The sequence below is a fragment of the Corylus avellana genome, chromosome 3, assembly GCF_965113065.1.
Source record: "Corylus avellana chromosome 3, dhCorAvel1.hap1.2, whole genome shotgun sequence".
In the NCBI taxonomy this organism is placed as follows: domain Eukaryota; kingdom Viridiplantae; phylum Streptophyta; class Magnoliopsida; order Fagales; family Betulaceae; genus Corylus; species Corylus avellana.
Window position 1 is genome coordinate 35,658,739 of NC_142492.1, and position 16,064 is coordinate 35,674,802.

General features: G+C 36.3%; 3 protein-coding genes across 4 annotated transcripts; 2 read left to right on the forward strand and 1 right to left on the reverse strand.

Annotated features, from left to right (window-relative positions):
- The first annotated feature begins 353 nt into the window (after positions 1 to 353).
- Positions 354 to 1,196, forward strand: LOC132176112 (putative calcium-binding protein CML19). The gene has a single exon (XM_059588237.1). It carries the CDS (start codon positions 698 to 700, stop codon positions 1,121 to 1,123), a length of 426 nt encoding a protein of 141 aa, XP_059444220.1. The 5' UTR covers positions 354 to 697; the 3' UTR covers positions 1,124 to 1,196.
- Positions 1,197 to 1,804: 608 nt separating this feature from the next.
- On the forward strand, positions 1,805 to 7,613 carry LOC132175609 (uridine/cytidine kinase UKL1, chloroplastic-like). Its single transcript, XM_088514244.1, has 14 exons — positions 1,805 to 1,980; positions 2,368 to 2,459; positions 2,672 to 2,741; positions 2,846 to 2,964; positions 3,092 to 3,188; positions 3,313 to 3,392; positions 4,405 to 4,599; positions 4,805 to 4,888; positions 4,977 to 5,037; positions 5,136 to 5,196; positions 6,294 to 6,387; positions 6,483 to 6,555; positions 7,004 to 7,086; positions 7,187 to 7,613. Exons 1-14 carry the CDS (start codon positions 1,812 to 1,814, stop codon positions 7,370 to 7,372), a joined length of 1,464 nt encoding a protein of 487 aa, XP_088370370.1. The 5' UTR covers positions 1,805 to 1,811; the 3' UTR covers positions 7,373 to 7,613.
- Positions 7,614 to 7,933: 320 nt separating this feature from the next.
- LOC132175608 (oligomeric golgi complex subunit-like protein) lies at positions 7,934 to 15,282 on the reverse strand. Of its 2 annotated transcripts, XM_059587605.2 has the most exons (13): positions 14,749 to 15,282; positions 14,234 to 14,440; positions 12,241 to 12,577; positions 11,498 to 11,659; positions 11,195 to 11,294; positions 10,885 to 11,100; positions 10,688 to 10,796; positions 10,099 to 10,299; positions 9,724 to 9,828; positions 8,680 to 8,805; positions 8,443 to 8,577; positions 8,177 to 8,307; positions 7,934 to 8,061 (listed from the first exon to the last, which is right to left on the reverse strand). In XM_059587605.2, exons 1-12 carry the CDS (start codon positions 15,208 to 15,210, stop codon positions 8,194 to 8,196), a joined length of 2,274 nt encoding a protein of 757 aa, XP_059443588.2. In that variant the 5' UTR covers positions 15,211 to 15,282; the 3' UTR covers positions 7,934 to 8,061; positions 8,177 to 8,193. The 2 variants fall into 2 exon arrangements, with proteins under 2 accessions (XP_059443588.2, XP_059443587.2); XM_059587604.2 differs by having other exon boundaries at positions 7,934 to 8,307.
- Positions 15,283 to 16,064: the final 782 nt, after the last annotated feature.

Here is a 16,064-nt window from a genome sequence, read left to right on the forward strand (position 1 = left end):
TAGTGTGGCTAAACCACCATCACATGCTAGCCTATTTTTTTCTTCTGTTTTTTATTTTTATAATTTATAAGGTAAATTTATAATTACGTGGTATACCACATAGAGTTATTTGTCACATTTTAAACCATAATTATTTGTCTAAATCTCAAATTCCATGAACTGATTTACCAATTTTTCCTTGAAAAACGACAGAAAGAGGGAAGAAAATTCCAACCGTTTTGACTTCTTTGTCCGAGAGAGAGTGTGAGACGGAGACAAAAAGTTGGACATTTTCCTGTTTACTGAATACCAGTGGCAGTGGAGCTCAATTATGAGCGTAGAGAAAACTGCTTTTGTTGACCTCTGCTCCAAACTTGTTCTAGACGGTTGAATTCGTCCCTCTCTCCTCTGTTTCTCCGTCTATTCCTTTGATGCTTTCCACACTATTTTCTCATGACTCTCTCAGCAATAGATGCCCCAAATGCCACGGGAATCGGGATTCCTCCTCTTAATTGCTTTCTTCGTTTTGAATACTTTCTTCATATGCATCGAAAACTCACAGCAAGTTCATAGATGGTTCTCACCTTCTGAGCCACGCAGCCTCAAAGGGTATATAAGCATGGCTACAACAATGTTCTGCAGCAACCCAATAGACCAAATTGAATAATTGATCCGTCTTGCAAAACAAGCAATCACCCAACTCATTTTCAACAGTTTAATGAGGAAAGGCGAAGACTTTGAGCGTGTTTTCCAATGCTTCGACAAAGATGGTGACGGGAAAATATCAGCTTCAGACTTGGGGCATAGGCTGGGTCTCATGGGCGGTGGAGATCTGTTCTTGCAGGAGGCCGAGGCTGCAGTTGAGGCATTGGATTCCGACGGAGATGGTTTCTTGGGTTTGGAGGATTTTGTTGGGTTGATGGAAGTTGGGGGAGAGGAAGAGAAGATGAAGGATTTGAGAGAGGCTTTCTCTATGTATGATATGGAAGGGTGTGGGTTTATCACACCCAATAGTTTGAAAAGGATGCTCAGCAGATTGGGGGAGTCAAAATCCATTGATGAGTGCAGGGTGATGATCAATCAGTTTGATTTGAATGGGGATGGTGCTCTTAGTTTTGAAGAATTCAGAGTTATGATGCAGTAATGTTTTTAGGTCTTCCATGTTATGAGTGTTTATGATCCTTTAACTTCACAAGTTTGTAAATTATTTTGTTTAAATTTTATTATCTACACAAATTTTCTTGAGTGTTAATCATCCTCTAATTACGTTGATTTTTATTTTTTTGTTCACGTGATCCTAAGTGAATATTATTTTTTTAAAACTGTTGTTTGAAAAAGGGTAGCCAACATCCAAAAATTCACCAAACCACCATTTTTTTTTCAAATTTATTATTCGTTTTGGACCACCTATTTGATGGTTTAAATAAGACGTATTGCACCGGATCTTGGTCTTAAACTATTAGTCTATATTATATAAAGTATTTGTCATGAAAGGACAAAGTTTTCGTCCAAAATACATATAAAAATTAACATACATTTTGGACACATTAATTGTGAAAACTCCTACTTTTTATCATTAAGATTCCCCGACATTAAACAAGAAAAAAAACCTTCAAATGCAATGACACATCCAACGTTGTAAGATGAATTTATAGATTCTTTTTTCACGTGGTCATTTTAACAACCATGGAAAGAGATTCGCTTGCAGCACACGCTATCATCGTAGCAAACGGTTCTCTTAATTGAAAACCTAAAAGGGAGAATAATATATATATATATAACTCATGCAAGATTCTCGTTTTAACCCAAAAACAAATTAGAGATATAATACAATGACAGAGGAAACGACGTCGCCCACAACAATGGACTACGGGATAGAATCTGCCTCCGGTGCGCACTTCTCCGGTTTGTATCCCGACGGACTTCTCGACCCCTCCACGTCATCGCCGTCCTCCTTGCCTTCCTTGTCGTCTGCACCTCCTAAACAGCCCTTCGTCATCGGTAAGTGTATATATATAATATTCTGAACTTACGACCGAAACCTCGGAGAACACAAACAAAATCGCTGACGTTTTTTTCCTGTCGTTTTCCGGTTTTGACTTTTTTAACATTTAAAAAAGAAGAAAATAAAAAGCTCTGCATGATTGCTGAGAAAAGTGAACGGAAAATTTGTTTTCTCGGCAACCAAACAGATGGTGAGCTTCTTCACGTTCTTGGCACGGATATTGATTCACATGAAGGATACGACTTTAACAACATTTTCTCAGTACCCAAATGGATGAGAAGGAACGAAGCGAGCGATTAATGTGATTTATGCTGCTGTGTCAAACACGGTGACATTGTTATGATATAATTAACGTTTTTGTAGTTTTCTGGAATTCTTTTCAGGGGTCTCTGGAGGTACGGCATCGGGCAAGACGACGGTGTGTGACATGATCATTCAGCAGCTCCATGATCATAGGGTTGTGCTTGTCAATCAGGTCAAGTTTTTGCTTTTTTCTTTAGAATTGCGCGTTTTTAAAAGCAACCCTTTTTCAAATCGGAGTTGCACTCTTAAACAATACATTTTTTGCGATTTAATTTAAAATTATACTTGTTGTTTGTGAAATTACAGTGCCAAACGCACTCTTAATCTTATATGTAGAATATGATTCTTTTAGTTTCTTAATAACTTTTGTTATGACTTTTCTAGGATTCATTCTATCGTGGTTTAACAGATGAGGAATTGAAACATGTGCACGAGTATAATTTTGATCACCCCGGTAAGTTTACCATGGATTAAGAGCTTTTGAGGATTTTAATAGCCGTTGAATGAACCGTGAGTTATTTAAATCAATTTAGTAAAATGTTTATGGTTTATCCATAGATGCATTCGACACAGAACAACTTTTAGAGTGCATTGGCAAGCTCAAATCTGGTCAGTCTGTTCATGTTCCAATATACGATTTTAAGAAACATCAGCGGTGCTCTGAAAGTTTTCGACAGGTATTTCTTTTCTACTATTGGCTAAACAATTGAGAAAATCATTGAATCACTGACTTTTCTTTTAGAGATCTCAATAGAAGGCTAAGAAATATTTTTGATGTTGTTTTGTTTGGTTATACTTTGGCAGGTCAATGCATCCGATGTAATCATATTGGAGGGGATTTTGGTTTTTCATGATCAACGTGTTCGCAACTTGATGAATATGAAGATTTTCGTTGATGCAGGTTTCTTTTAATTACAATCACTTGCTATAAAAGCAGATCGAGACCTGTAATTTTGTAACAATTGAGTTGATATCTGCATTTTTCCTCTCATTGGCTATCTTATTATGCTTACATTTTTATGTAGATGCTGATGTGAGGCTTGCTCGAAGATTAAGGCGTGACACAGTTGAGAGGAATAGAGATATACACTCTGTTCTTGAGCAGGCAAGAATCATTTTTCCTTTTATAAAATGCATTGATACAACATAACTGGAAGTGATGATGTTGGCATTGATAATATCAGAGTTTGGAGATAATTTGGTCATTGAGAAATCTTGTGAGTAGCTTTAGAAAGATAATTAGGTGCTCATTTATTGATGCAAATCCTGCATGCAGAAAGAGCATTGTATGCATTTATGAAGGATTAGAGCCAATACACAGTTGGATGTGAAGATGATGCATATATTTTTTAGGATGGAAAGTGCATCTGCTCATGCATATTTTAGAGTTTTATCTTCTGCAGGTTCCTCTTGAAAATAAAAATGAGAAAAAGGATACCCTGGCTATAGTTTGTTCCAATATTGATTGGGTACAATCAGTATTATATAACTTGTTAAAGTAGCTTTCTCCTGTTTGCACAGGAAAACAATTACATCAATGCTCACCATGTATACATTCATGTAATGGTAATCATTTAGTTACTTTAGAACAAGGTAAAAGGAATCAGACTATTCAAACTGTCTTTTATATACTTATGTTATTTTTAACTACAACAAACAAAGATTAGCCTCTTGGGTTGGAATTGTGCTCTGGGAATCCACATATTCTGCTTTTAGTATTGTTGGAAGCACTGAAAACATAACTTTTCCAGAATGCTCAGTTGCCTTTTGTTTATGTGCATTAGTGTTCAACAATGCATCTAACAGCTTTCTCTTGCCAGTGACATTTTGTTTCTGGTCTCTGTTTCCTGAGTTGGTAGCATTCCCAATTATTGGGTGATAATTGGCTCCGTTTGTTAAAATTCTTGTTTTTTGTCTTTTGTTTTCTCTTCTTAAACAAAATCCTTAACAAACAATTCAAACACAAAAACTGTTTTCACATTTATGTCACATCATAATACTTTTTCAAACCTAAACGAAAAACACCCAACAAAACACATTGACAAACAGAGCTAGTTATTTTTCATTTAATTTTGGGCTTATGAGTATAGTTTCCAATTGTTTCCTGAACTCTGCAGTATTCAAAGTTTGTCAAGCCTGCTTTTGATGATTTTATTCTTCCATCAAAGAAGTATGCCGATGTCATTATACCCCGAGGTGGTGAGAATCACGTTGCAATTGATTTAATTGTACAACATATCCGCACGAAGCTTGGTCAGCATAACCTTTGCAAGATATATCCCAATTTGAATGTTATTCATTCTACATTTCAGGTATTTATCATCACCATCATCATCAAATAATATAGTCTTACTCTATTATGTGATCATACTTTTCATTGGGTGCATAAAGCCTGCTAGGGGAAGCTCAAATGGTCGACTCGTTTGGTTAATACCACGAGATCAACTGTTCGAGTCCTCATTCGACTGATACACGGTTCTTGCGAGGCGGATTTTAATGCTTGGATCTCTTTTACAGATACGAGGCATGCACACTCTAATTCGTGACAAAGAAATATCTAAACATGATTTTGTTTTTTACTCGGATCGTTTAATTCGTCTGGTAGGTGGTGCCTTTGTTTATTTAAAGGACCATTAATTTGTATTCCCTTTGTGTGTAACATAATGCTGAGGACTACTGAATTTTTCAGGTAGTGGAACATGGTCTTGGCTACCTGCCTTTTACAGAGAAGCAAGTAATCACTCCTACAGGTGTGTTTTAAGGGGGAGGGAAAAAAAAGTAGCATACAATTTTTCTATTATGACCCTGTCAGATCTTTTGATGGTTTCTTCTATACCATTTGCTCCAGGATCAATGTATACTGGAGTTAATTTTTGCAAGAAATTATGTGGTGTATCCATTATTAGAAGGTGTGGCCAGAATCCTGAACACTTGGGTTAATCTCAATGCAAATCTTGAACTCTTTTTATGTTTATGTTTTAAATTCCAAATTTTTATGTTTTACATTTGGATATACAAGTTCTTTTTAACCTTTTAAAATGAAAAGTTCTATGATGGTATTACTTGCTAATATCTCTATAATCTTCTGCTTTTCTGTAACTACCCAAGGAAAAGCGCTAGCCACATCTGCGCTATTACCCCAAAAGGACTAGTCAATTTGGAGTTTCCCTAGAATTTATTATAAAGCCCAGTTTCACCTAGTAACTAGACAATGTGGGACTTAGCACCCATGACTATCTTTATAAACTACCCACTCTATGTGGGCTTCTTCTCATCTTCCCAATATGGGACCGGGTGTTATAAACTCCCCCTCTTAAATTCCTGACGTCCTCGTCAGGGCTACGTCATGCAGTGCTCTAATACCACATGGCCTGACGTTAGTAGGTGGCTCTGATACCACTTGTAACGACCCAGGAAAAAGCGCTAGCCACATCTGCGCTATTACCCCAAAAAGACTAGTCAATTTGGAGTTTCCCTAGAATTCATTATAAAGCCCAGTTTCACCTAGTAACTAGACAATGTGGGACTTAGCACCCATGACTATCTTTATAAACTACCCACTCTATGTGGGCTTCTTCTCATCTTCCCAATATGGGACCGGGTGTTATATTTTCAGCCTTTAAGGAAATTATTTTTTATACCTGCAACCCTTTTTTATTCTTTATATGGTCCCAAATCTATCCTGCCCCTAATCCACTTCACCTATATATACCTATACCTCCTAAGTCTATGCCGTCCTTGACCCCTAATCGTGTTTGTGTATTAGGTTTGAGTTGTGTTGACACATGGGTATATAACTATATGGATCAACCATAACCTGATTTATTTACTTAAACGGGTCAGATTTTGCAAACCCCTCAACCACTTACATTGGGTCAAATATTCAAGAGCCTTTTTTCTTGGGGGCCTTTGATATTGGATCGTAGAAGTACTTCTCTTAGTTTGATCCAAGAATTTATAGATAAATTTGTTTCTCATTTTGTTTCCCTAATCGTATATATTTCAGTGGAGAAAGCATGGAGAACGCATTACGTGCATGCTGTAAGGGAATTAAAATAGGAAAAATCCTCATCCACCGTTCTGGTGACAATGGGAAACAGGTGTTAACATATATTTGAAGTGTTTATGGGTTTTTATTATTCAAGTTGAAAATAATTTCCCACAATATACTTCATCTCCTTCCTCTTCCACGCAGCTCATATATGAGAAGCTTCCAAAAGATATCCCAGAACGCCATGTCCTTCTTTTGGATCCAGTTCTTGCTACAGGTGACCACTTCCTCCTTTTACATGCATAATTGCATTATCATCTATACTTGCACTATTCCAACTTATTAGTGTCTAATTTTATTAAGTTTAAGAATCTAGATTCATCTATGAACCCAAGGAAACGAAGTATACTGCTTTCACTTTGTACTTTTCTGTAAGGGTGGTAATTCGAGTTCAGGTCATGTTAAAGTATTGGTATAAGCTATATAAGTCAGCTCTAACCCAACTCATTTAATTAAACAGGTTGAGGTTAACCCGCTAATTTCGTATTGGCTTCATGACTTGTGTCAAAAATTGTAATCTCCTAAATGTTGTGTCGAGGCATGGGTATTTAATTAAACGAATCAAACCCATCAACCTTAACCAGCTAGTTTCGTACTGAGTTCGTATCAAGTAATGTATTTTTGTAGATTTAATATATAAGATGGTTTTGATCGCTTCCTTGTAGGTAAATCTGCTATGAAAGCAATTGAACTCCTTATACAAAAGGGAGTCCCGGAGTCTCGAATTATATTCCTAAACCTCATATCTGTGAGTTAGCTTAAAGGGCTAGTTACATTCCTCAATTTCCATTTTTCAATGTGTACTTATGCATTTATTTATTTATATTAATTTTTGACACCAATTTCAGGCACCTGAGGGGATACACTGTGTATGCAAAAGATTTCCATTTGTAAAAATTGTCACTTCAGAGATTGATGCTGCAGTAGACGAAGAATTTCGTGTGGTACCAGGGCTGGGAGACTTTGGTGATCGCTATTTTGGTACTGATGACTATAGGCTCACCATTGAAGATGGAGAGCCTCTCAGGAATTGATTTGCCGACTATAGGCTCACCATTGAAGATGGAGAGCCTCTCAGGAATTGATTTGCCTTTGTGTTATCAAATACGCACACCCACTAAAATCAAAGTGGTATAATATGATCATATATAACAAAAATGGAAGCCTCAACCTGAGAGTCACGTTATAGTTATAAATTGTTCTTGGATAATATTAAACCCATCTTTTGATTCTTCAATTAGTTGTTATAATATATTTATGAGATGCATCAATGAATTTATCTCTGACCAAGAATAAACATCAACCCAAAATTTGAACGAAGATCGGAAGACATATTGTAGAGGTTACTTTCTAATTTTTATCCATAGGAATTAATCTTTGGGGGAAAAAGTCATGAACAGGTTTTTTACAGTTTATTTTTTGGTTCAACATGCAAAGATGATTGGTTCATATTCCCCCAACTAATAATAATAACGAATTTTAAATGACATGACATCATGTACACCATTAGATGCAACTAATGGCAATAAACATTTTAAAGGGTATATCTTATTTTTGCGGCTAAGCTTCCAAAGCAACTTCGAAACATTTCGATATAATCTGAAATTGAGCTTTCTCCTTTGATTTTTACAGAACATAGACATCATGAACAAACATTAAAACATTTGGTACAAAAATATTCTCCTCAATCCAAGTACTTAAGCCTCTCTACCTTGTAAGAACACTGCACAGAATGTCAAAGAACCAACTATTACAATAAATTTATTTCGTAACAAAATCAACTTGCTGTGAAATTCTTTTTGACTCAAAAGAAAACAGTACATCTACTAGCGGCTTACAGCTAGGTGGCCACGCTCTAAAAAGTAATCATGCTCTGCCTATCTGGAGGGGCAACACACTGCCACAAGGAACGGTATGCCAGAATATTGGCTGCTTCCACCCCGAGGGCAGAGAGGTTGCGGCCGTACTCCTGGTGAAAATATTTATAAAGGAAACTTGTGTAAGTCATCTCAGAAGTCTATGGTTTGCTACCCTGTGACCCATGATTCATGCTCATGCGCACAAGTAAACAGAAATCTAGGATAGCCATACAGATGGTGTTTACCTGAATATCAAGGAACAATTGCATACAGATCTTGTCAGTATCGGACACATTATGATCCGACACATCTGAGCTTGCTCCAGCTCGTCTTTGTGCCCCTTGTCGTATTCTCTGAAGTGAAGACTCTGTTTTCCTAGCCTGGTCATGATAGTGGAAATTTTTAAAAGACAATATTTCGAGGCAAGGAGAATTGTAGAAGAATGAAAATTTTGCAGAAGTAACTAGCATTTAGGTACTAACCACACTGACAAGATCGGCAGCTAATTCATAATAACGACCAGTAATCTCAGTTGCAGCACCAAGCAGTAGTTCGTTCCTAGTTTCCCTTGTCAAGTATGCTGTAGCTCGCTCTCCATCCAAAAGAGCCTGGGAGCAGTCGCTAGTTCAATGTAAAAACTAATAACTCAAAAGTAATTTGCCATATTAACCTGTAACCGTAAAGTTGATATAAAACCTGAAATATAATGCATCATCGATAGATGAATATAGCCAAAGATGAAAGAACTAAGTACTGCCTAATCTGAAAATTTAATAATTCGAAATCTATTTGGATTACATATATCTTTTACCAGTATTGTTCAATCTACTTTTTTTTATAAATAATTTCAATATTGTTAATTAAGCGCAAAATGGCGCAACCCTAGTACACAGAGTAAACAAAAAGAACACCTAATCACTTTTTTTTTTTTATAATAAAGTTAGTACAGTGGTCCACACACCCAGTGGTTTTGATTCTCTCCTATTCTCCCCTGTTTCTTCTACGAATGGTTAAGGTCTTTTTGGGTCTTTCCACATTCCAACATACAAAAAAAGGATATTTCTCAACAGGAGCTAAATATTTGGGGATTACATGCACAGCCTCGCCAAATATTTGCATGCATACCCATGTAATATGCTGAAACTCAATTGTTCTTTTGTAGGTTGTCTAGCTTTTGTCCAGATTCCAGATTTCATATATGTTGGTAATGGTTATTTATGCAAATCATAAGAAGACTGAAGACATATCTAAAAGGTCAAAAATAAAATCAAGAAATGAAAATGATACAGACAAGAAGATGCGAGAGCTTTGCATCCTTAAGACATCAAATATCAAACAAAGCTGACAGTTTCCTGTACTTTCAATAGCATAATTTAGAGCAGTGAATCATATAGTTAGTTTTTAAACTTCGGTAGGAAGGACATAATCAAGGAATCAAGCAACAGTAGATACTCAGATAGAACAGAAAAATATCAAGCTTGGATAAGAAGGGATACAACAGCCATAAACTATAGAGAATTGCATACCTTCAGGGGTCGCAATACAACTGACACATAGGGTGAATGTCTGACAGGAAGAGGTTTATTAGTCATCCTGTAAGTTGCAGTTATTCCCTTCAACTGCCTCAAGTCCTACATTAATTTTCGAGAAGAAATATGAAAAATGAAAAAAGATTCACAAGTCATAAACAGTTTAAAAATATGGAGAAAAAAAAAAAACTCAAATGCTAACAAATGAACTAGGTGGTCAGATAGTTCAAATTTCCCCAATTAGCCAATAAATCAAGTCTATCACCATACTATCACAATCAAGGAAATATTTGAAGCAATAAATAAACAGAAGCACCATCATCACCTTCCATGGTAAAATCAAAAAATATTATTGACAAATTATAAACTTACCTCAACAGACTTCTCAACCAGTGCCTCTATTATTGTATTAATAACCAGAGGTACTAAATCTTTCAATGATCTTCCACCTTGTAAAATGCTTTGTTTTACTGAATCAAGAACATCAGCAGAGCATGAAGACAGAAGTTCAAGTACTCGTTCCAGGTAGCCACCACAAACCTCCTTCACCAGACAATTTACGTCATGAATAATCTGCAAATCCAATAACCTCTATCAATATGCCAGGCTAAGCATCATCTCAAAATTAAACCAATCATAATAAAATCTGTCAATTGTAACTTGAGATCTTTACAGAAAGTAGTGAATTGTCTAGGCCAGTATGAGTAACAAATTGAAGACACCATTAGGGGCATGAAGAAAGGTGCAAAAACAATTTCCATAAATTTCTCTCTTTTCTAGGTTTGTTTTTTTTGAAAAAAAAAAAAAAAAAAATCTGTGACAAGCTATTTTACTAAACAAAACTTCAACACATGCCTACAGGTTGAGAACAAAAGAGCCAAAATCAAAGACTAACATGTTATACATTGGCAAACAAAGGGACGATCATAATAAATGTCGTGAAAAAAGATACAGTGCTTACATAAATAAAATCTTCTGGCACAGCTGAAACAACCCATTCATATCCAGAGCTGGAGCCTGTATTACCCATTTTGCGAGCAGCCAGTCCAGATGACAACCAACTTGAGTATCTAATATATTTCCAAAAATAGAAAATCAATCATTAATGTACAAGCAGAATAGACTGGAAGAAAGTTTCCAAATTCCAATATAACTGACCTTGAAAGAAGCTGCAAAGATAAGCGAAGAAACTTGTCAGTGCAAGAAAGGACAAGAATATCTTCCCTCCAGCAGGATCTCAAGCTCTCCAAAAGAGTAACACTTTGTTTTAAAGTCAATTCAAGAGACTTTCCTTCACCAGAATGTATATTCTGAACAGGCACAAGACTGGTAGCTGTAAGTGCAGAATCTAAAGCCCCTGCTATTTCCTGAAATCTGAAGTAGTTGTAGTTATAAGAGCAGTCCGCATTATTAAATAGTACTTTACCCATTTTATAAGGATATAAACCATAATAGAAGCAGTGAGTACCTCAAAGAGAAATAAACCCCAATGTTCCATTGCTTCATGAACTCAACATAAACAGCTTCTGCTCGAAATTTAGCAACAGCAGATCTGGACGGACAGTACCCTTGCATGACAATTGGATGTCATAACTCAATGAACAACACATGCTCTTATAAGTAAAATACATTTAACATTATGGTCCTAAATAGTCACTTGAGAAATGCATTAATAGATTGTATATTAGTTAGTGTCAAGTTTTTACAATGTTGAAGGCACAATTAAAAGAAGGAATAGTAGGGAGGAGGGAGAGAGAGACTTGATCACTACCTTCTAGATGTGCCAAGAAATCTAGACTTGATTTGTAATTTTTCAAGAATTCCTTGGGTCTTCCTGGAGAAAAAGCACCTGGTTTTCCCTTTTGGACTGCAGAGAGAACCTCTTTAAGGATGGAATTGGCTAAGAAGTCAAACACGTGCAAACCTGAATTTTCTGAACAAACCAACAAACATCAAAAAAGTCAATGCCATTCAAAAACAATAGTAGTGACTCATATATAAAGAAACAGCAATTATTTAACATGCAATATTACATTTTTGTCATATTGGATCCATTATCCAAAGATTGACAATAGATATTAGCAAGACAAACGGATGTTGTAGCCAATAGATATTAGCAAGATGAATGGAGGTCAAAAATGTTTCCAGAGTGATGACGGATATTGCAAACTGTCCCTTATTTAAAAAGAAGTCAATGAGAAAGAAAAGATTAATAGACTACAAGTTAAAGATTGCACCGATCAGAATAAGATAATATAAATTTAAGAAAGACGGGTTTAAACTAAAGACCAATGACTGAAACAATGGATATGATTTTGGCCAGTGACCCTACAAGGAAGACAGGAAGACCCTTAGAACATGGAGTGAGGTTGTGAGAACAGGACTTCTAATACAGCTTAAGGTCTAAAATAGCACCAGATGATGAAAGAATTGTCATAGCCACCCAAATATCAGATATAAAGATTTGTAAGTTGTTGGGAATACAATATTAACACAAAAGACACATGATAGTACCAGTAGAAGAAATTTCCAGTAAGAATTTGAAGTCTTTATCAACACATTGCTTGATTTGCTGATAATCACTCTCAAGCTCATCTCTGGATGATCCTGCAACCACCGCTGACATGTCATGTGGAATAATTTTCTGTATCAATGGAGCCACTATAGTTGAACGAAAAATTTCTTCTGCACTCCTAGTGTTATCAATGGCAGCATAAGCACGTAAACAATTGTAAATTGCATTCGCATCCTGGTGCTCAAGCCCATCTGTGAAACAATGTCCCAAGCTTGCATCTAATAATAGGCTAGCACTCTGAATCCTCTTCTCCATGTTTTCAATGAAAGGCAGGTTCTGTACTGGCATAATATAGAAATGAGATGAGCAAAGAATGTACAAGTACCAAAGAAAGCAACTTTAAGCTCACTGAATTTCCACTACATTTTGCAGGTAAGTGGATACTTTTTTTTTTTAACAAAAATTGCAATTTAACAAATGCAATTTGGGAACTAACAGATAAAAGGAAATGAAGATCCATTTCAAGATATATTGAATCCTTAATATTTGACATTTTAAAACACACTAATATTAGCTTAGCCTGTCTAACAAAAGTTGGCTCCAATTTTTCACATGCCCCCTACAAGAAAACTGAAATCCATTCTCTCCTCTCCTGATAAAGATGCTGAGGCTGTAAAAAGCATATGCATCCTGCCAGCCCATCTAGATCTAACAATAAACTATCACTTCAAATCCCCTTCTCAACATGCTTAAATTATCTGTACTGTTTTAATAAAGAAAGAAGGTATACGATCCTAGGAAAACTATATTGAAACCGCATATCTACTGATAAGGATACATCAATTTCCTTATATAAACATGTAAACATATATAAATAGAGTTATCAATCAACTCTTTCAGGTTATATGTCTGACACACTAACATCCTCGACCCTTTCCTTCAATCGTATACAACACAGCAACCCATGAAACCAACGCACATAAATACAAGTCCTTAACCAACACTTCTTAGACCATATGCTTAATATAGCTGTATATTTTCTCGAAGTTTGAGTCTTGAACAACACAAACAATATCCACCTGAATGGATATCTCGGTTTCTTATTGAGCTCACACAACAAATTTATCTATCCTTCCTTGAACCCTAAATCGAGTCACTTTCCAACTACCCCTCATTAATGACTGCTCTGTTTTCCTTTGGTGATAAGTAGCAAAGTATAAAATTACTCTCTACCTACTCACAAGATAAGAACCCCTTCATTTTCATAACATTCAGAACTAGTTTGCTTATTCTGCCTCGTAAAAGATACTTTCTCAACTTCTCAGTCCTCTTAAATCAACAAAAATGATAAATAGTTTTTCTTCTAGCTGTAAAATGCACATAAAATAAAACCATAACAATTCTACCATTTTCCTTTCCTAAACATCAGTCCTACAGTGAAATTAAAAGACCCTAAGTTCTTCAACTACCTCTCTAGGTTGCTCAGACAGATCAATGTTATTTAAAGCTTGTTGGTGAGAAGATTAATAGTCAAGCTGGTGGATCTTCCACCGCAATATATGCTTTTCATTTTTGTTTTTATTTCAATTTTTATCCTTGGTCTGGCCTGTTATGTTTAGTTATCTTTTTTTAAAAATATATATATATATATATATATATATATATATATATATATATATATATATATATATATATATTTAGCTATCTTGATGAAAAAATAAAAACCATGCTCTATGCAAATTACTAATTCCTCAGCATCTTTGCCCATGCTTTGTCCATAAGAAACATCCTCAATTATAAATGTTGATGCTTGAATGTCATGAGAACTTTATCATGCATATCTTAATAAAGAAATGGGCAGTTGAAAGAAGACCAAATAAAATATCAACTGTATTTACGCTAAATCTAATACAAAAATTGCTGCAAAACATCTCCAAGAACACATGTAAATGTAATAAAAGAAAACTAAACTTGACGGAGAGCAAAAAATACCTGTGCATGAGCAATATAAAATTTCAACCGATTCATCTCACTGGCAATTCTCTCCAAAAGCATGCTTTGAGTCTCTCTGAGATTTGTCCCATTCTCAACTAGTGGAGCAGAAACCCCATTGCTCATAGAATTCCTCTCTGCCAAGTTTACATCCCCATTTGACCAATCAGCAGGCACACTTGGTAGTTCCTTGATTAGTTTCTCGACCTGCACATGAGATAATTTTATTGTAAAAATAAATCAGTAAGAACCTAGATCTGCATAAAACCACAATTTACATCCAAAGCTTTTAAACGCAATTGAACCAAAATCTAAACTGAGCCAGAAACACTCAAATGCAATTGAGTCCAATTCTATATACATTGCTAACTAAACCTTCCAACTAACAAATCACAAATATCATTTTACCTAAACAAACGGGAAGATTAGATATTATGCCAATACGTTCTAAATCCGACTAAGCTCAATTAAGATCCAAACAATCCTAAATCAGTCGCGCATACACAGAGACGTACCTTCGACACCACGTGAAACGTGTCGAGCAAAAGCTCGAGGGTCTCTCTCGCCGACGCGGCCTCCGACCTCTGCTTCAGCCCGTTCTTGAGGGCCACAAGCGAGCGATCCACGGAGCCCCGGTATTGATCAATCTTCTCCCGGAGCTCCACCAGCGGGGCCCGCATGCGCACCACGGCCGCGTCGACGTCGACGAGCTTGGTGCTGAGGTTGACAAAGTCGGCGTAGTCGCGGTTGATCAGGTCGACAAGCTCATGGTGGAGAGCCGCCAGGTGCGCCTGGAGCTCAGATCGGAGCGTATCAAAGGGAACAAAGGTCCGGAGCTCCGAGACGTAGGACTCCGAGTCGAACGTCGCCGAGAGGAAGAGCGAGGGCTTGAACCAGAGCGGGTGGGTGTCCAGAGGGTCCGAAAAGAAGTCCGCCGCCGATCTCGGCGGTGCCTGTACCGATATCAGATCCGCCATTTCGGATTCGGGTTTTTTCTGTATCGTGTTTGGCTGCCGAGAAACTGCCAGTCGGAGCTAGTCTGTTTTGAGTTTTATAGTGTGTCAGTTGTAGTGGACCCGCGTATTATTTTCGCATATATATAATAGTTTTACCTTAACTTTTCTTACTTTTTAGAAATTATAAATACGGATATAATATCGATAAACATTAATATAATAAAATTTCAGCTGTTTAATTTAAAATGAATTACTGAAATTTATGGAATTCTATATGATTTGCTTGAATAGTTTCAGTTTTAACTAGTTAAGACAAAAAAAAAAAAAAAAAACACAAAAAAAACACAAAAAAACACAAAAAAAAACAAAGGGTGTTGATTGAGTATGATTTTGTAGAGAAAATTAGTCAAAAGTTTAAGTTCTGTTTGTTTCGACAGAAAAATAGTTTAAGTTTTAACTAGTTAAGACACACTAAAAAAAAAAAAAAAAATCGTAGTCAAAAGGTTTGGGTTCCGTAAAATGCTTTCCGTCGGAAATATTTTTTTAAAAATAATTTCCTAGAAAATATTTTAAGTATTTAGCGCGTATGGAAAATCACAAAAAAAAAAAATAAAAAAAAAAATTGTATATATATTTTTTCATTTATGAAAATGTCCCGACCAAGTCTTAAAGGTGTCCTAACCGAGTCCCGCAAGAACCCCACTACGACTCACCCGGGATCTGCCCCGACCCTACCTAGACCCTATCGGGACCCGCCGGGATCAACCCGGGACTTTGGCGAGACCCAACAAGGATATTTTCGTAATTTAGTGTTTAATATGACTTTGCGTACACACCAAACATTTTTCGACGTCGGGGACTCAATCGGGATCCCA